The sequence below is a fragment of the Syngnathus typhle genome, linkage group LG11, assembly GCF_033458585.1.
Source record: "Syngnathus typhle isolate RoL2023-S1 ecotype Sweden linkage group LG11, RoL_Styp_1.0, whole genome shotgun sequence".
In the NCBI taxonomy this organism is placed as follows: domain Eukaryota; kingdom Metazoa; phylum Chordata; class Actinopteri; order Syngnathiformes; family Syngnathidae; genus Syngnathus; species Syngnathus typhle.
Window position 1 is genome coordinate 9,621,584 of NC_083748.1, and position 18,987 is coordinate 9,640,570.

Genomic DNA, 18,987 nt, shown 5'->3' on the forward strand with positions numbered 1-18,987 from the left:
TTCAGGAATAGAGGCGTTCCACTATACAGTTTGCAATTGTAATATTGCAATCCACTACTAGATGGCAGTAATGGCTTCGCTCCAGGTTTTATACTCCTATATATAAAATGACCAGGCCTCATATTTTTTTTTGCAGCTTCAGGATGACATTCAGAACAATCATAGTGCCTGAATAATAAAAATTTTAACAAGGTATTTTTTGTGCCCCCCCCTTCCTGTTTCTTTTTGCAGCTCTACAACTGCATACTAAAATCAAGTCAAGCACTCCTCACACTGTAATAAGAGGAGCCCAAAAATGGCTCGATCCTGTGTTGTGCGCACGAGAAAGAGTCTGGATGGGCCAGGCTGCCTGAAAGCGACTATCAGTTGCGAGAGAGTGAGAGGGCTTGAAGTGAAGCCAATAGGGAAAGAGGAAGGACCATAAACAGCTGCTCCCTTCTTTCCCCCCCCCATGCAGAGACAGCAAGAGGAACCCGATGAAGTGAGAAGGCGGATGACAGGAGGGTCTGTGCCTGAGTGCGACGGGGAGTGTCGCCTTTGAGGGTCTTCAGACGTAGAGGAAGGTGCTGGCATGTAGAATGGGAGACGGGAGGTGCTGAGTGTGCACCCGCTTGCTTTGAGAGTGAGGAAAGCCGGAGTGCGAGAGGACTTGGAAGAGTGAGAAAGAGTTGTAAAAAGAGCAGCGAGAAGAAGTCATCTGTCAGAGGAGCAGGAGTTGGACATGGGCTGTGAAGCTTTGAGAAGTTCTCTTCTGGTGACTCAACTTCAGCGGTGAACGGAATTGATGACCAGGGCCACCAAAGACTGCAAACATGGGCTGCATTCACAGCCTGGCCAGCAGAATTAAAGAAGCTGACCCCGAGGGTACCCCTCTAAAGACCGACCCCGAGGTGCTCCCCGAGATCCTGCAGCTTGTGGAGGTAAGTGGAGTGAAACAACTGTGCCGGTTGACATGTTAGCTACTTGATTTATAACTTTAAAAGAACTTGCCTTGTCTCAAATTCCAAAACAGGTGCTGTTCTGCTATTTGGAGATGTAGCAGACATTCTTACAAACAGTGCAGACAAGAATCCAAAAGTTCTTTCCTAATATGCCTGATAACATATCTTAGAAAATTCCGTCTGACTAAAAAATTACGATATGATTACAAGAAAGGCAATCACCCAACCTCCAGTGCATTTTTCAGTTTGGAAAAACTTGATCTATGTGGACATAAGTATTGAAACACGCGTCACACCTTGTACACTTTCAACATCTTCCCAACCCACTTTACATGACTGCTAAGAGGCACGTTGGATGAGTGTGTCAAAAACAATTGTCCATATAGCCAACGTCATGAGTGATGAAACCAGCGGTCCAGTGATGGCTGTTAATCATGTCCCGTGGGGTCAAGGGTAAAAAGGAAGTCGTGGTGTCGGTTACTATCCACGGTTCGACACGTCGTCTGTCTGTCTAGTGGCTTTACTTTGGAATGACACACACATGGCACTGGTGTGAATAGAAGCTCACAATTCTTTATTTTGTTTTTATAAATGTAAGTTGTAAATCACCAATAAAGCGCCATGCATGCGTTAGAGCGCATATGCCCAATCTATGATGGCCGTAAAAACATTACTGAGATCACATGCAGCGTCAAATTCCTTAAAGCCTGTTTTTACTTTTGTGTGTGTGTGTGAATTTCCTTGCACGTGTGTAATGTTTGAGTCTGCCAAATTATGATAACATGGTCTCTCCAGAATGGGTGGACTCTGCTGTCTTTAATTCCATACAATTGTACTGTCCAGATTTCTTCCCTCTGTGTTTCACTCTTTCTCACACGTGCACACACACACAAACAAACACAGCCCCGCACCTATTTCCAGAATTTTTGTGGCTCTTCCGAGGTGACTGCTTCTACCCGCGCTGTTATAAATACCCTGGCTGAACTGGAGCATACTCCTGGCTTGCCACCTGCTCCCGTCCCTTCTGGACTGTGTGCGTGAGTACGTTTGTGTGTACGTGTGTTCATGTGTCTGTGTGTGGGGGTCCTTTATGTCATCGCTAGTGAGGTGTCACGAAAAGAAACCCTTACATTAAGCAAGGAGTGTGTCACTGTATTCAAGTACAGTATTCATTTTCAGTGTGTGTGTGTGTGTGTGTGTCTGTGTGTGGTGCAGCAGTGTATTTTTAGGGCCCGAGCACTAGTGTGAATGCCTTCCTGAAAATACTATTATTCTTAGGTAAATCGACTTTTTGAGCACGCTGCTTCTGCAGAAGTCTTCAAGGGTCTTACGTTTTATTTTCCAAACATTTATCGGCCATCCTAGAGAATGACACTTCATTCTTACATCCCACATCCATATCTCACAATTCGTCACAACAGCACGTCGCTTAAACTCTAGCTAAGCTGCTATTTGAACAAGCCTTTACAATATATGCAACAAAATAGTGAAGTGGAGTGGAAGTTTCTGTGCAGAGGTCTCACATGCTTTGGGAATGACACTGACTTTGGCTGTTAAACTCCAAATGGGTGGGGTCCTTTAAAACTGCTGCTGCTGCTGTGGCTGATAGTCATGAGATCCCTTGGAGACACAAGGACTCTTAACTGTCGTTACCAAACAAGTATGTTTGGAAATAACTTCACCAAAGTGTGAAATCAATTCAAATGTTCACCCTTGATCCTATTGAGGCTTTGGACTTGAGCAACACATTAGTATTTACAGCATTCGGTTATCCTTCTTAATGTTAATCGATGAGTGAAAAATATTTTGGCACAGTGGTCAACGAATTTGCCTCTCAGTTCAGAAATTCTGTGTTCAATGCTTAGACTGAGTGGAGTTTGCGTGGTTCCTCCGTGTTTGTGTGGGTTTTCTCCCAGTTTAGTGTTAGGAAACGTATGTCATCGGCATTATCAAGTGAGAGCATGACTTTGAGCAGGAGGAGCAGTGCTGGGTCCTTTCTTACATTCAAATGTTGCTGGTTGAGCTGCAATGTGATATTTGTACCACAAGACGGCGCCCTTGACTACTGATCCAACTCCACACAGGAAAGGCAGAAATTCGCACTTTGCAATGAGAAAAAAAAAAACAAGAACGGGTTTCATAATGTGTGCAGCTACAAAAAACGGACCCGTGGACATGCACTTTATTGAAAAAAGAAAAACAACAACATTCCACCTTGTGCAGTCCACATTATGTAACCCCCCTAAAAAAAAAACTCATGGTAGAAGTTGGTATTTCATGCATTATGCATATCTATTCATAAAGGATTTATAGTCCATTCACAACGACACATTAGAAGAAAGTGCTCTTTTATAATGCATCGCAATGCATGAGCTCAGAATTCAAGCGGGTGCGAGTCAAACTGTGCAAGTTGGTCGGGTATGGGATAATCAAAAGGTGCTTGTGTATTAGAGTTTGGAGTGAAATACTCCTCTTGTGAGGAAAATCCAGCCATTGGAAAAAGGCAAAAAAGTATTTAAACCATGCAGGAAATGTTATTTCAGGGGATTAGGAAATCCACTGAGTTGTTGTACAGGAAAATAAACATTTGTGTACAGGTAGGGGGGGGGGGACTCCCTCTGAAAGACTCACATTAATGCACAAGCACCAAAAACATGGCTGAAAAAAAAAAAACCACTCAGTGGTTTGATATGGTTCGTACTGGAAGGTGTTTTCTTGGAGGATGACATCATGTTGAGTGAAAAAGTGAACCTCTGGGGAGAGTCGCAGAAATGCACGAGTACCATTAATGAATGGAGTCGACAGTCTCTAAAATAGCCACTCTCATTTAAATCCTTGCCTGTTTGCTTTCTTTGTATTATTATAGCCGCAGCAGCCAAGAGCAAACCACTTCTCCCTTGACAATTTTGCCACGTTGTTCGTGGCTATATAGAAAATGTAACACAGTAAATGTGGCGCTTTTAAACATTGTTTACCGATAACAAGACCAGGAGTAACTTTATTCCTGCTGGTGAGTTGGCTTTTATCCATGAGGGTCAGTTGCCTAATGTGAGTAGATTTTGGTTCACTCGCTTTGTGTTTGGTGGGCCTTCGGTATCTCCTACGCAAGGTTACCAAAAAGTGACATGTGAAGACGAAGTGACCCGTCTTGACCTCACGTTGGAGAGCAAAGAAGATTGCTGGGCGGTGGACGGCCGAGGCATGTTCACTGACCTAGATGTCAGCTTTGGAAATGGCCAGCTCCTTTCTTGAACAGCAAGCAGCCAGGTCGCTATGAGTAATTCATGGTGGTAACCTACAGCGGTTACGTCTGCAGCACTACACAGGGGGTTGTGTTGCCTGTTTTTATTTTCTTCTTCTTTTTTCAGGAAGGGATTCCTCTGTATTAATTGAGCAATCATGCGTTGAGCTGGAACGCCCTCTTTAATTAATCAAGACATTTTATATGACACGGTACAATTGGATGAGTCTACTCAGAAGGAACGTGGAAAAACCGGAGTCCTAAACCACAGAAGACTGAATGTGGAGGTCCCAAACAGCCATAAAACCGGCACAATTAAGCACATTATACTTGTGCCGAACCCCGTCACCTCAAATCCCTGCAGGATTCCCAATGGCACACAAAATGACCGAATAGCCACTGGACACTAGCAGCTGTTGTGCTTCAGCAGCCTGCTCCTAAAAGAGGATTATTGTTTTTGTCATACTGTGTTACCACGGAGATGGACAAATACAAGTGCAGTGGAGTGGCTTGTTGGATGTTGATTCGGCCAGAGTGGTCATCATCAACATCACCGTCATGATCAATGTGGATGGAAGTGTAAATATAGAAAATAACAAGAGTGCCGTAGATGCTTGTCACGGAGCGATTGGTGTTGGGGACACAAATAGGTGAGAGGCAGCTGGCAGGACTGTTGTTAGAACTTTCCGGGAACTTGAATTTGGCACTTTAAGTGGAGAGTCAAAGTATTTTATGTGTGCATTATTTAGATTTTGGAAGGTCATTGGAAATACTCATTGAAGAGCAAAGTAGGCATGTTTGACTGTGTGTGTGTGTGGGTGGTTGTGTGGCCTGCAGGACAGGGCGGGAGGGGAAAAAGAAAGCTATGTGGCGACTGCTGCCGGCAGCGTGGTCGAGAGTGCATGTGTGTGTTGTCATATGAGACAGAGCGGGAGAGAGTGAGCAAAAGCTTTATGTGTGTGTGACAGAGAAGCAGAGGGAGGCTGCGTACGTGTGCCAGTGTGCAGACTGGACAGCTCAGAGAGAGAGGCAAGGACTGAAGCTCCTTGTGAGAGGTAAAAAAAAAAAAAAACTTACCGCACTTCGTGTAACTTATTTTTTTGTCACTTTAAATCTACTATGCCGCATCTCTTGTCGTGAGCGACAAACTTTCAATATGTTGTGTTAATGCAGGATGATTGCATAGTATTTCAACAGGAGATTTCTTTTGCTGCAAATATTTAAAAATAGACGTGCGCTGTGACCTACAAAAAAAAAATGCATCTTTGAATTTTTAATATTAATGGCTTGCGTGGAAGCAGTTCCGTTTCCACTCTGCGCCAGTGTGAATGTGGGAACGGTTGTTTATGTATGTGCTTTGCATTTGACTGGCGCTCTATCCAAAGTGTTGTTTTGCTTTTTACCAGACGTCAACTGAGATGAACTCCAGAGAAATAGATGAGGATAGAAGATGGTTGAATAGGATTTGAGTCATGGGTTGCTTATAACTATGTGAATAACCCAAGGGTGCTGAGCAGAGACAAAACCCCGCCCCCTTGTATCAACAACAACAATGTGATGGATGCTGATGTTGCATATTGACGGATAGATGCTTCTGCAATGTATGAAAGAATATAGCGGTAGTGATGAAAATGAAGATATCCGGATTTGTAAACAACACTGGAATTATTCTCTTAATGTTTGCAAGTTTGGACATTGCTGTTATAGTTAAAGTGCCATTAGCCGAGCATCGCTCGGCAGGTAACAAAGCCGATCATTGAGGAGCGTGCAGAGAGGAGGTCCTCACTAGGTCGCCAATGGATTTTGCTGATGAACATCTGTGTAACCAGATTAACATGTTGACATATCGCCTCCCAACTATTTATAGTTGCAGCCGGGCAAACTATTAGCATGTAAGGCTTGGCTTAGTTGAATTCAACACGCTTTCTTCGCCTTATCTAAAGGGACACGTCTCTTTAATTTCCTCGTTTCCATCATCAAGCCATAAACACTCTGTTTGGTTTGTTTAATTAAATGTTGTCACTATTCTGGCAGGCTTAATAATTCCAGATGGACTTCCCGGTGTTTTTATTATTATTTATGGGGATAATGATAGCCAGTAAAAGAGCAGCCAGAGGGACTTGTGATCTATATTCAGGAGCCTGATCAAAATAGCTGTCTGACATCTTTTTGATCTCCTCAGAAGGAATTTTCAGCTGTTGACATGTCTGTCTAATCATTCGCTCACTCGATTATCGCTCAGTGGCGATGTGGCTGTCGCTGGTTGTTGGTCTCGAAAGGCATTCTTCTTTTTCTTCATCCTTTCCTGAGGTCTTCATATGGAGCTAGAGGGGAAGAAGGTGAGGAAAGCCAGAGCTGCTTCATTCTTTCAACCTCTCCTCAATAAATGATGACAGCAGCTTCATTATTGTTTACTTTCAGTCGACATATTGACAGATGGTGTAATATGGAATAAGCTCTGGTTACTTTTGCCATTCCACTTCCAAATGAGAAGGCTTAGTCACTTCTCCCTTCGTCTGATGTCAGCTTTCGCCCGTCCTGGATGGCGCGACTGTGTCTCCGACACACTTTTCCATCAGCAGCTCAAGGGGGGGGATGACCTTTTCCCTGGGATTACTTTGGTCATTCATATCTAGGGCATATGAATGAATTACCATTATTTTTCTCGTGGTTGTCATGACGGTGACCTTAGAAGAAAACTTATGTATGGTCACAGACATGTTGACAAATGAAGGCCGATGGGCACAGAGTCAGTCCCCCGGCCGGGGCTGTCATTGCCGCCACCGTAAAGCACCCTGATGAACAAGACAAGCTGAACCAGATGGCTCAGCCAAACGCACACACACATCCAGCACGCGCCGGCAGCGCTACCAACCATGTGCAGGACCCAACCACTGTTGACCAGCGCTGACATCCTGTTGCAAATTGGTTCCTGTTGACTCCCGCGTCTCATTCTGTTGTTTTTATATGTCTCTGCGTGCATGTGTTTTTGATGCATGGTCGGTCATACATGTGGAGGTTGCGTCCGTCTCCTACTGTTCCTTCCTGAAGCCGAGCACCCTTCAGCCTCTTAACAACCCTTATTAAAGACAGAAGGTCTTGCCCCGACGGCAATGTTTACATGTCCTCCCGTTTCCCACTGTGGCTTTTAGGCTAGTTTCGTTACCTTTGTGTGTTTGAAAGAAAAACTTCATCGGGAGCACCAGTCATTTATATTTGAAGGATTTATGAGCAACAATTTCTTCCCAACTATGTTATTGCTATATATTTTTGGAAAGTACAATTAAATCCTAAAACGATCCAAAACTGTTCTGTATCGAGGAAGTATTCAATTGCAGAGGCACGCAACTTGTTAACTTGTTGCCGACACCTGTCATCGACTGGCTGGACCTCCATCCGAGAGGGCCGCTCATTCTCTTTCAAGGGTTCAAAGGTGACAAGTTGACAAGGTGTTGCCTGTCAAGGTTTACAGTGGAAGTCTTGAATCTTTTTTTATTTTTAGCCTGCGACTCATTGCTGGGGGATATGAGGAAGTCTGTGGAGAATGGGCGATGCATTGCAAAATGTTTTTTCTTCGCATATTCTCGCCATCGGTAACTTTGTGCTGCTTCTTCTTCTAGGTGTCCACCACCTGTGCCTCAACACCAGACCAGGTATGTTTTGGACATGTGTTTGTCTTTAAAAGTCACAGTGCTCACCGAGCTGCATTCCTGTGTGTGTGTGTGTGTTTTTAGCTCAATTCCATGAAATCTGCATCACTGAAGAAAAGAAGCTCCATGCCGAGGTAGCGTAGGAAAGCTTCCTCCTCCTAACCCAAAATAAAGACCCAATATTTGAATCTGGAATGATTTCAATGTCCAGAAGTAAAAGTGAGGAGCAAGTCATGGAGCAGGTGATGGAGCGCCACTACGATATTGACCTCACCTATATCACGGAGAGGATCATCTCGGTCTTCTTCATGCCTGAGCTTGAAGAACAGCGATACCATGGGGAGCTGCAGGAAATGGCGACCATGCTTAAATCCAAGCACCAAGACAAGTTTCTGGTTAGTAAACATTTTTTTTAGATCATACAGTGAGATCATTTGGCTATGTAAAAAATAAAAAAAGATTTCTTCACACCCCCCCCCCCCCCAGCTTTTAAATTTATCAGAGAAGAGACACGACATGACAAGACTCATCCCAAAGGTACGATTTGAAAGTACATTCAAAAGCAGCATTACATCAAATGCCCAGCTCCCTTCTTTTTTTTTTTTTTTGGCTGCAGATCCAGGACTTTGGATGGCCCGATCTCCACGCTCCACCTTTGGACAGGATCTGTACTGTATGTAAGGCTATGGAGATGTGGCTTAGCGCTGATCCGAATAATGTAGCGGTTCTCCACTGTAAGGTCAGTGCAACCCCAACACAGTGCAATATGAAGACATTCTGATTGTGACAGGATATTATTATTTGCTCTGACAGGGAAACAAAGGGAAGACGGGGGTCATTGTGGCGGCCTACATGCACTACAGCAAGATCTCGGCAGGGTAATTCTTTTTTTTTTCTAATTTTAATCAATAAAGCTGTCATACACATCTGTAAATGAATTGGGTGTCCACAGAGCGGACCAGGCGCTCACCACGCTGGCCATGAGGAAGTTCTGCGAGGACAAAGTTTCTTCTTCCCTTCAGCCCTCTCAGAACAGGTCTCACTCATTTCAGGTCACAAGAAGTGAACGGAAGCACAATTGGGTCAACTTGCGCCTCCCTGTGGTGGACCTGGTCAATTGCAGTTTAAAATAAGACTCTTCTTGTGTTGAGCCAGCCAGAAAATATTCATAAATAGAACAAAAAATATGTCTACATTTCTCTTCGGTTCCTGTCATCAATTGATCCTCATCTGCTTTCTTCAGGTACATCTACTACTTTGGTGGCCTGCTCTCCGGTGCCATTAAAATGAACAGCAGTCCTTTGTTCCTTCATCAGATTCTTATTCCATCACTGCCAAATTTTCAGACGGGAGGAGGTACGTTTTATGTACACAAAAGTTGTTGAAAAATACCAAGCAAGCGTCTGTAAATTTTCTTTTTTTTTTCCCCTGTAGGTTACTTTCCATTTCTGAAGCTCTACCAATCGCTACAGCTGATCTACACTTCCTGCGTCTAGTGAGTGGTCACTAATCTAGTTGTTCCGCCATGTTCGCCATTCATCTCAAACAGACAGACGTTCTTTTTACTGGCCCACTGTCTATGTTTAGATGATGGCTGCCCGACTGCTTACGTTCAAGTCCACCTTGTTTACGTTTGATTTACTCGACAGAGACATGTTTTGACTGCTCTTATATTTGGTTGTAATGGAGCTCTTGCGTGTTTTTCCAGCAACCCTCAGACCTCGAGGTCCAGAAAGTTGTGTGTGACCATGGAACCGGCGTTATTGTTAAAGGGGGACATTCTGGTGAGAAACTGCACAATGTCACTAAAGACTACTTGTAATTTGTATTTTCTTTCCCATAAGTCATTTACTTTCAGTGTAACAATCTGGTGATCCAATATATTTGCCTACAGTTCAAATATCTTTTCATCAAGTTCTTTTCTTCCTCTCAGGTCAAGTGCTATCATCGACGGAGCCAGGCAGCAGAGAGAGAAGTGGTGTTTAGGATCCAGTTCCACACGTGCACCATTCATGGCGCCCAGCTGTGGTTTGGTAAGAAGGACCTCGACGTAGCTTGCACAGGTAAAAAAAAAAAAAAAAAGGGAAGCCCCATATTGTACTATGCCGCCAAATCTAAATTGGATCAAAGGCCACGTTTTGGAAAATCGATGTGAGAACTATTTCAAAGTCGCGCTAATGCGGCGCTTGTTTGGATATGTTTTAGTAAGTGGCGGTCTTAGTACATGCTTAAGTGCCTTTTTACAAGGTACACTGTTAAGAGATGAACAATACCTCTCCTCGTGACATTTGTAGTCATTTCACATAATAATAATAATAATAATAATATGAGTGCTTTTATCATTTCTGCAGTCAAGGTGATATTTTGGATATTGTGTATCTTTTTATAGATGACAGGTTCCCTCGTGATGCTGCAGTGGAGTTTATCTTTTCTAGCAGCCCAGAAAAAATAAACGGTGAATATTTCTGAAGTCTTGAGTATCTTTAATGTGATTTCTTTTTTTTTTTTTTTTTTTACTTACTTATTTTGTGTGTGCTTTCAAGAAAACCAAAAGACAGATGCCTCCATCAAAATGAACTACAACAAATCAGATCCGGTAGTCCAATGGGATTCTTATGAGAACTTGAACCTGCACCATCAAGACAGCCCAGGGAGTAAGAAAATTGTTCATTGTATTCATTTGCATCTCATTGGGAAATAAATCTTCTTCTTCCTCAGCATCACTAAGCTTTTGAACGACACATTGAGTGCCATGCAAACCATATGCACCACTGGTTTAAAACTGGAGTTGTCTCATAAGTGAGAACTTCCTGTTTCCACCAGATATTTCTCATACCCGGGGCCCTCTGGACGGTAGTCTGTACGCACAAGTGAGAAAACGCAGAGGACCGGCCCCGACTTCCTCACCCAACGGATGCCTCAGCAGCAGCCCAACGGTGAAGACACAGATTGCCAGCCAGCCGCAAACTCTCACCAGCACTTCCGGCTGCGTCCCCTTTACTTCCCATCCCGAAAGCGAGACGACTGAAAGTCTGACGGGAAAAGGAGAAAGGGCAACAAGAGAGCGTGCACGAGACAAAGACGGAGAGACGGAGATTTTAGACGAAGCAAACCGGTCAAGTACGGGTGGATTAAGGCGAGAACACTCATGTTGCGGTCGAGCAGGTATCAAGTGTGGAGGGGTGGGGCGGAAATGGGAGGAAGAGCCGTGCCTATCCAACGGTCACTGTGCTGGATGCCGCAACAGTATTAAAAAACATCCCAAAAGCCAAACCCTGCCGACCTTAGCGACCAAATCCGTGTCACCTCCACCTCATTTGACTCATATGGAACTCTGTCATCGCCATAGTGTCCATCCTCTGCCCGCGTGGGAACAGCCGGCCCCATCTGCACCTTGTCTCCACAGATCGTGCTTCCCTTATTCCGCTTCCGAGCATGGTCACACCCTTCCAGCTTTGAACAGACACTACAATGATGAATGCCAAGGCTTCCATTATGCCAGCCAAAACCCCATCGCTCACCTTTCCCACCAGTCACTCCATTCAAGCCCATACCGAGAGATGTTCTTCAGTCCTCCAAATCAATGTCCTTGCCGAGATTGCTCCAGCAGGCGGGAGCACCAAGCGGCCTCGGTCAGACTGCTCCATCCGATGCATCCGGACCAGGCGGTGGGATTACAACGGACTAGAGAGGCATTGTGGGAAAGTAAAAACCCGTGGGAAGTGCCAGGAGAAGCTGACTTCTGGCAGTGTAAAGCAGCCGTGCCACCATATCACGGCTGTCACTCTGCTGCTTTAAAACAGGGAGCGGAGCAGCAAAGGTTTGTCCTTGGACCTCACCAGAATTATCCCAGCCCCCAGCCTATGGTGGACACGCGGGACGGAGTCAGCAGTGGATACCACAGCCCTCCTCCGCCCCCACGACAATCTTGCCCCTGCTCTCCTTATCAATCATCTCCCGTCGAGAGCCATGAGAGTCGAGGTTATGCTTCAGGTTACCTCTCTGGGTCAGCCTCTCCTCTGCCTGCCAGTAGCCCCTCCCTTGGGAGAGAAATACTTGCAGCAACCCCTCCAGAAGCCAAAGATCATCAGAATGAGCATCTCAAAGGTAAAAAACGGATGGGACTTTCTTAGAATAATGTATAATCCTGCAACCTACATTCATCCGATTTTTTTTTTCTTTTCTAAGCGGAAAAGACCGCAGCTAGTGCAGAGGTCGACGTATCGCGGAGTTCAGAGGGTAAACGTAATAGATCAAGCACCCAGACTCTGGATTCTGATCATGACTATACAGTCATTGGTGGCGGCAGCCCCACACACACAGATGACAGGTAGGTAACACCTCACTTTTGTCGAGATGATGCAGAGAAGACATTTATCACTTATTGATTCAGCAGTTGAATTTTCTCTCATACTTGCAGTTTAAGTCAAGACGCCTCACTCGCACTGGAGTTCAACACAAATGGAAGCAAAACACTTTTAATAGCAGAGGCAGAAGAGCAATCCCCAAGTCCTGAAGTAACACCGCCGTCAAGTGAACCTCCTCACAGTCGTACATCTGATGGAAAGAAACTTGAGGAACTAAAAGTCAAAGAAAATAACGAGGATACCAATCAGTCTCAAAGTACCACTATCATCTTCACCCTGGTGCAAGACCACCTCAACGGCTCAAATGCGCCGAGTGACGGCCCATCCTCCTGCAGCGCGACACACGTTGCCGGTCCGAGCTCTTCCAACAACTCCTCACAAATTTCTCCAAGTGAGTCCCCATGTCGCAGCTCCCCATCGGCGACAGAGCTTCGCCTAACGCCTGAGAGAGACAGCTCCACTGACCCCGCCAAACCACCGTCCCCTGTGCCTGATGGTTACCACACGCCAACGTTCCCCCTCGCACCTTATTACTACCCGTTACTAAGTGTCCCACGTGTCCCTTACACTGGCTACACCGCAATCACAATCCCAGCCGCTCAGCCGCCACTCCCGGAGAAGAAACGACTTTCAGGGACACCGGGATCGCTTAACGGGCACACTTCTCATCTACGAGCCTCTCCGGCGCCTTCCCCCATCCACAATATGGCTTTGTCCCCAATTTCGGCAGAGCAGAAACAGTATAGCAGCAGCAGGGAGGACATCAGGGTCAACGCTAAGTTTGTCCAAGATAGTTCCAAGTACTGGTACAAACCAAGCATCTCCAGAGACCAAGGTGAGTTGGAACCAAACTACTGGTGTATGTTTCAGTGTATACAAGACCTCACTCTTGTTCTCTCCGCAGCCATCGCAGTGTTGAAGGACAAGGAACCGGGAACTTTCCTCATCAGAGACAGTAATTCCTTCCAAGGTGCCTACGGCCTGGCCCTCAAAGTGGCCACACCTCCTCCTAATGCCAACATCACTGGAAGCAAAGGTAGTGTCATCACAGTTTTTAGACATGAGCCATGTTTGTAGTCTGTTGTTTGAAGAAAAAAAAAAGGTTCATACCCCTGCATACAATTCATCATCTCCCAGCAGATGTCCTGGAACAGCTCGTGAGACATTTCCTCGTTGAGACAGGACCGCGAGGTGTCAAAATCAAGGGCTGTCAGAATGAAGCATATTTTGGTAAATTGATGTTCTCTGCTATCTCCATCAGGTGTGGTTTTCCATGGTTACTCTCATTTATTTATTTATTTTGTACTTATTCTTGCTTTAGGGAGTTTGTCTGCCCTGGTGTATCAACATTCAATCACACCCATCTCTTTGCCGTGTGCCCTTCGTGTCCCAGAAAGAGGTAAAATTGGTTCTAGTAGTCTGGTTCTAATCTTTTTAGAATGTCTACCAACTCAGTAATTTTCTTTTTTAATTGGTTTAACAACTTGCATCACTTTTGGGTTGGACATTGGAGGTTATTCAGTGTTTCCCAAGTCAAGTAAAAATGCATTCATGAGGTGTGCACTGTTTTAGATCTGATCGGCGATCTTCAGGAGATACGGACCGTAACAAACACAAGCACGGCGGCCGACCTCCTTAAACAGGGAGCAGGTAAGATTTGGATTAAATGATTCTGCTGACCCAAAACTTTATTTCTATCAACAGTTTTGTTCAGTCTGCCGTAAATGCATCAAAAAACACTAAACAAAAATGCTCATAGAAAGTTGTGCAACGGGTTTTTGCAGTTCTTATCTTTGACCAGTAGAGGTCAGTAAAGCCTCACAATGCTGTTCACTGTGTTTAAAACCCATTCTTCTGATTTCTCTGAAGCTTGCAACGTTCTCTATCTGAACTCGGTGGAAACGGAATCATTAACGGGACCGGAAGCCGTTTCCAAAGCAACCAAAAGTACACTGGCTCTGAGTCCACGTCCTGCTGCAACAATGGTCCATTTTAAAGTTTCCTCTCAGGGCATCACTCTGACTGACAGCAAAAGAAGGTGACATGATGTGATGTTTTTTCTTGATGATGCACTTCGAACCGATCCTGGTTGTGTTTGCACAGATTATTTTTCCGGAGGCACTACCCCATCAGCAGTGTGACTTTCAGCAGTCTTGACCCCCAAGACCAGAGGTGAGACTTCTTGACCGTTATTTTTAAAAAAAAGTGTATGCGTGTGCGCTTATATAATTTTCCAGGCAATTGCGACTAATATAGGCAGAATTATCAGTGCTTGTCCCACCCCCTTTTTTAAAAACTTTTTTTAAAGCAATGTTTTTGCAAGTCTGGATCATCAGTTTGAGCTTCTGATTTATGTATTCCTGCAATTGTCTTCTGTTTCTATTTGTGTGCCGTGCTTCAGATGGACTAACAGTGATAGCACGTCCAGCAAGTAAGTGCTTGACTTCCTGGTTTAGCAAGTCATACTACCAACATTGCATGGCAATTAACACATGGTGGTACTTGGTGGCGATCATATTGTAAATATTGAGTTGAAATGGCTCTTTTTTTTTTTTTTTTTGCACCAGGATGTTTGGTTTTGTTGCCAGGCGGACGGGCAGCGCCACAGAGAATGTGTGTCACCTTTTTGCAGAGCTGGATCCAGAGCAACCTGCAGTGGCTATTGTTAACTTTATCAATAAAGTTATGCTCGGACCACAGCTACGCCGATGAAACATCTGAAAACATTTTGAGGGCAAGAGGGAGGTCTACAAAAGTTACATATACTACGGCGCAAAAAACACACACGAGCGTGGATTTTGTTTTGATTTGGGTTTTTTTAAACAGTCATGTTGTAAGTTAAAGTTTTACCAAAGAGGATCTCTAATTCTTCCGATTGTGTGGAATTGATTGTTGATCAATAGTGGATTTATGTTCCATTACGTCTCAGTTAAAGAGAAGAAAGGTTACAAATAATTAGATTTTTAATTGTGAGCAGGATTACACACAAAAAAAATCGTGACGTTTACATATTGGAGCCACTGTACAGTGCACAGAATCTTATAGCCCGGCCCATATTTTCATCAATCTTCATGAACCAAATGACAAACTCAGTCACACACTGCCATAAATGTATCAACCAATTCAAAGAGAGAATATATTAACATTTTTGTGACTGGAAATCACAACTTCATGCCTTAAAGCTGAAACGTTTCACAATCTGGGAAACATGTCACGCCGCTAAGGTCATTTTCAACAGAGACATTACCTCACTTTCTCCATGCCTCGGAAGGACCACACATTGGTCCTGACCTGGTTGGTTTGTTTTTATTTTCACAAGACAACCAAGATTCTTGGAAAAACACCCCAAAATAAAAATAAAAAACCAACCAAAGACATAAAATGTAAAAATATATTTCAAGTTTGTTTTTTATTTTTTATTTCCACCCGTGTGTTTGCGTGTGTTTTTTTTACAAACAGTGTAATTTCAGTGAGCACAAATGCAATTTTCATAATGTTTGTCCTTAATAGAAGTAATATATTTTATGCCTCTGAAGAAGAACTGTGTGAAATAAAATTCTACAAAAATACACACAATGTATACGCTTCGTTACTAAATGAAAATTGTTAAGTGTGATATTTGAGATATGCAAACAGCTATTACCAGATAGGACAGGCATCAGCTCACCATTGACCCCAATAAAGACATGTACGATATTTAAAAATATATATTATTACATCTTATTAGTGTGATGTTTGTAGTGCGACTTTAGAAACGGTAGAGAAAATGTATGACAGTATGTATTTTACGTGTGTGATATTTGTTCACTGTGTAGGAATGTGTGTGTATGTATACACTACATGTACATACACGTATGTATCATCGGCCATACAGTCACAGTATCCAAATATAAATCTATTTCAAGTCAAGTCAAGTTTATTTGTATAGCCCTAAATCACAGGCAGTCTCAAAGGGCTTCCTGAATTTGAATCCTGAAATATGTTTTATGCATGACAACAGTGATTTCCTAATTTATTTTTGACCGTATGAGTAAGGCGGCTCGCATGGTTTAATAAAAAGGCTCGAAGATACACAAATTAAAACTGAATCACTGTATTGTACTATTACATCATAGCGCAAATTATCCACACGCGTTGAAAAAAAACGAAATAAAAGGACGAGGTCCCGCCGAGATTTGAACTCGGATCGCTGGATTCAAAGTCCAGAGTGCTAACCATTACACCACGGGACCGGCGCTGTCACACCGGCATTTTTGTCTGTATTTCAACACAATAAAATGTACTAGTTAGCTCGGGATCATATTAACTGCATTTCCCTGTAACTAGTGACGTTTTATGCAACTCCAACTAACCACATGTGGTTAAGGTGACATGCTACCATGCAAGTTAGCTGGTCGGGAAGATGGCGTCGTGACGCAGTGTTCGAAATGAACCAAGACTGAAACGATGGCGGTAATAAATTCGAACATAATTTGTAGTCCAGATATCCAAGCGTGTGGATTTGTCGATTCGTCTGTTCGAAATGAAAGCATAGACAGGTGATCGATTGCATTTGCACGTAATGTTCAACGTGGTAATTCATTCACGTCTAATAAGAGACTTTCATTTGCTGTCTGTGTGATTGATCTTGGTGTGCAAGACTCAACAGTTCATGACGCGTTCGAGAGCATCTTTGCTTGTTTCATGTTACGTCACAATGGACAGTACATACTGTACAGCAGGCCAGGGGCGCGCAGAGGTCTTAGGGTTGGGTGGCGCACAGAGGAAGGTGGGGTGCAGATGAACGGCTACATTTACTAGGCATTTAGTTAAGAAAGGTTCTGTTGAGTTAAGGTTTCAAAGGAGGCTTAGAGATTGAAAGTAGGATATTAACTGGCATCAGGGTTAGAAATTACGGTTTGAATCCAAATCTGATTCTACGTTTGATCATCTTATCCAGAACAGAAGTGATTAACGCTGTCCTTCTTTCTCCCACAGGAGGGAACCAGAGCTGCTCAGCCCACTCCTCCAAAGTCCATCTTGCAGCTGTGCTTGGGCCTCCGGAGGTAAACATTTGAACTCCAGTGTGAAGTATAAACTTTCTTCGCCTGTGTATGAATATATCCCAGTCAGCATCCCTGCATTAGATGATTGTGCAACAACTACTGTACAATTTCTTATTTCAATCAGTCCAATTGTATACATCCATTTTAAGTGTAGAACTCCAGAAACAGCCCTTAACCTAATCTAAATAATAAAAAGGGTGGTCTCCTGTGGTGTTGTGTGATAGTAGAAGGCAGAATCAAAATGTTTCTCATTTTGACAAGTTTACAAATTGCATCAGAGACCGTAAACTCGCAATTATATAAATACAGTAAACCTTCAATGAATTTGGCTCAGTCTATTTCATACTTTTTTTTCCCCAAGAAAGTAAAATGAGTAAGTCACCGAACCGTGAATCTTTTTGAATCAACAAGGCCATGTTCATATTCATACGCTTACAAATACAGCATGCAAACGTCACTATTTACTGTCTATGTTCTGTGTAGTCTGCCTGCACTTCTGAAGAGTGCACTGTCAACTCTGGCTGACCAAAAGCATGAGCTCTACTGTGCAGGCTATTCATGTCACCCCACAAATGCCACGAAAACAAATTCCCTACTTTAAGTGGGTCAAGTGTTTCTGATTTATGATTTCCACCCTCATGCTTTCCAAACATCACCCTGGCTGAGTGTGAGAATCGGAGCATCTGAGGACACAAATTGGCCCAGCCAAAATACAAGTCCGACATGGATGTAACACAGTCGAATAAATCCCTGCTACCGGAGCTCCTCGAATCGGGCCCTGGTGCCAGACTTGGACAGGGCCCAAGCCACAGGATAAAAGACGAGCATGAACCTAACACCCACACACTTTACTACCAGCCACTGTGTGAATCGGCAGCTCACCACATTTCTCAAGTGGCTCCGCAATAGGTTTATGCGCTTGAGACGGTGCACAAACACGGATCGAAACAAGCGTGTTATGTACAGTGTCCCGAAAGTGGCGAAATTGCAGTTAAAAATGAATTCTAGATGCCTCAAAAGTTCAAACCATCCTTCTTCATCGTTGGCTTTTTTTGCGATCCCATTACAGATGGGTATTATTAATGATGAAGAGGAAAACTGGGAGGATAACCATAACACTGAATGCAATTTTCCGCAAAACAAAGTTGACACTATCGCTTCGAAATAAATTTTATGAGCTCTTTGTTTCATTTTATCGTGTATTTATGTGTTTAAATCATTCATAAACATATTGAATGTTTGTCAGCGTTTGAAAAATATTGGGTCCGTAAAAAAAACGTCCAACTTTGAACAATAAATAAATCAACAATCAGTGAGGTCACAGGCCGCCACTTTCCTATTCCCTTTTATAATCAGTTTTAAGTACGATATTGGACACATGTACGTAAAACAGATTTAAGGGAAGTGTGTGGATAAAGCTTTTGAACTTATGGAATTTGCAGATGGCGCTTTGACTCGGCCTGCAGCAGGAGTCCAAAAGCAATTTGAGTTGGAAGCGTATATATGAAGCCGGATGGGGCCCTTCTCCCTCTTTCCCTCTCCCCTTCCTATCTGTCCCCCTCGACGGTGTTTTTCTTACAGACACACCCCTGACCTTCATATAGGCCTCCTCCACTGGCCTCAGCAACACACACACACTTTGTACGACAATTTCCTCCTTGCACCACAGCTCCCATGTGCAACACGACCGCGGATGTAAATGCCATTTGAACGAGTGAAGCGTGAAGGCGCAGCGGATTCGAT

General features: G+C 43.7%; 1 protein-coding gene, 1 long non-coding RNA gene and 1 other non-coding gene across 8 annotated transcripts; 1 reads left to right on the forward strand and 2 right to left on the reverse strand.

Annotated features, from left to right (window-relative positions):
* The first annotated feature begins 342 nt into the window (after positions 1 to 342).
* On the forward strand, positions 343 to 15,775 carry LOC133162529 (tensin-2-like). Of its 6 annotated transcripts, XM_061291770.1 has the most exons (26): positions 344 to 920; positions 5,151 to 5,237; positions 7,803 to 7,835; positions 7,917 to 7,966; positions 8,044 to 8,227; positions 8,319 to 8,369; positions 8,449 to 8,571; positions 8,646 to 8,710; positions 8,785 to 8,868; positions 9,076 to 9,188; positions 9,267 to 9,327; positions 9,541 to 9,616; positions 9,766 to 9,895; positions 10,222 to 10,287; positions 10,376 to 10,486; positions 10,656 to 11,939; positions 12,021 to 12,162; positions 12,253 to 13,034; positions 13,104 to 13,235; positions 13,337 to 13,429; positions 13,521 to 13,598; positions 13,772 to 13,849; positions 14,069 to 14,237; positions 14,303 to 14,371; positions 14,601 to 14,630; positions 14,767 to 15,775. In XM_061291770.1, the coding sequence occupies exons 4-26, from the start codon at positions 7,926 to 7,928 to the stop codon at positions 14,909 to 14,911; spliced, it is 4,107 nt and encodes a 1,368-aa protein (XP_061147754.1). In that variant the 5' UTR covers positions 344 to 920; positions 5,151 to 5,237; positions 7,803 to 7,835; positions 7,917 to 7,925; the 3' UTR covers positions 14,912 to 15,775. The 6 variants fall into 6 exon arrangements, with proteins under 6 accessions (XP_061147751.1, XP_061147754.1, XP_061147750.1 ...); XM_061291767.1 differs by lacking the exon at positions 5,151 to 5,237 and having other exon boundaries at positions 343 to 920; positions 13,340 to 13,429; XM_061291766.1 differs by lacking the exon at positions 5,151 to 5,237.
* On the reverse strand, positions 5,312 to 10,872 carry LOC133162533 (uncharacterized). Its single transcript, XR_009716243.1, has 5 exons — positions 10,740 to 10,872; positions 8,107 to 8,197; positions 6,901 to 7,990; positions 6,598 to 6,814; positions 5,312 to 6,506 (listed from the first exon to the last, which is right to left on the reverse strand). It is a non-coding gene; the product is annotated as an uncharacterized LOC133162533 (long non-coding RNA).
* Positions 15,776 to 16,359: 584 nt separating the features above from the next.
* Positions 16,360 to 16,431, reverse strand: trnaq-uug (transfer RNA glutamine (anticodon UUG)). Its single transcript has one exon. It is a non-coding gene; the product is annotated as a tRNA-Gln (tRNA).
* Between the last annotated feature and the right edge of the window lie 2,556 nt (positions 16,432 to 18,987).

Coding starts and splice junctions, on each gene's coding strand:
- LOC133162529 (XM_061291766.1), top strand. CDS start 813: ATGGGCTGCATTCACAGCCTGGCCAGCAGAATTAAAGAAGCTGACCCC. Junction 9,617..9,765: donor TGTTAAAGGGGGACATTCTG/GTGAGAAACTGC, acceptor TCTTCCTCTCAG/GTCAAGTGCTATCATCGACG. Junction 13,599..13,771: donor CCTTCGTGTCCCAGAAAGAG/GTAAAATTGGTT, acceptor GCACTGTTTTAG/ATCTGATCGGCGATCTTCAG.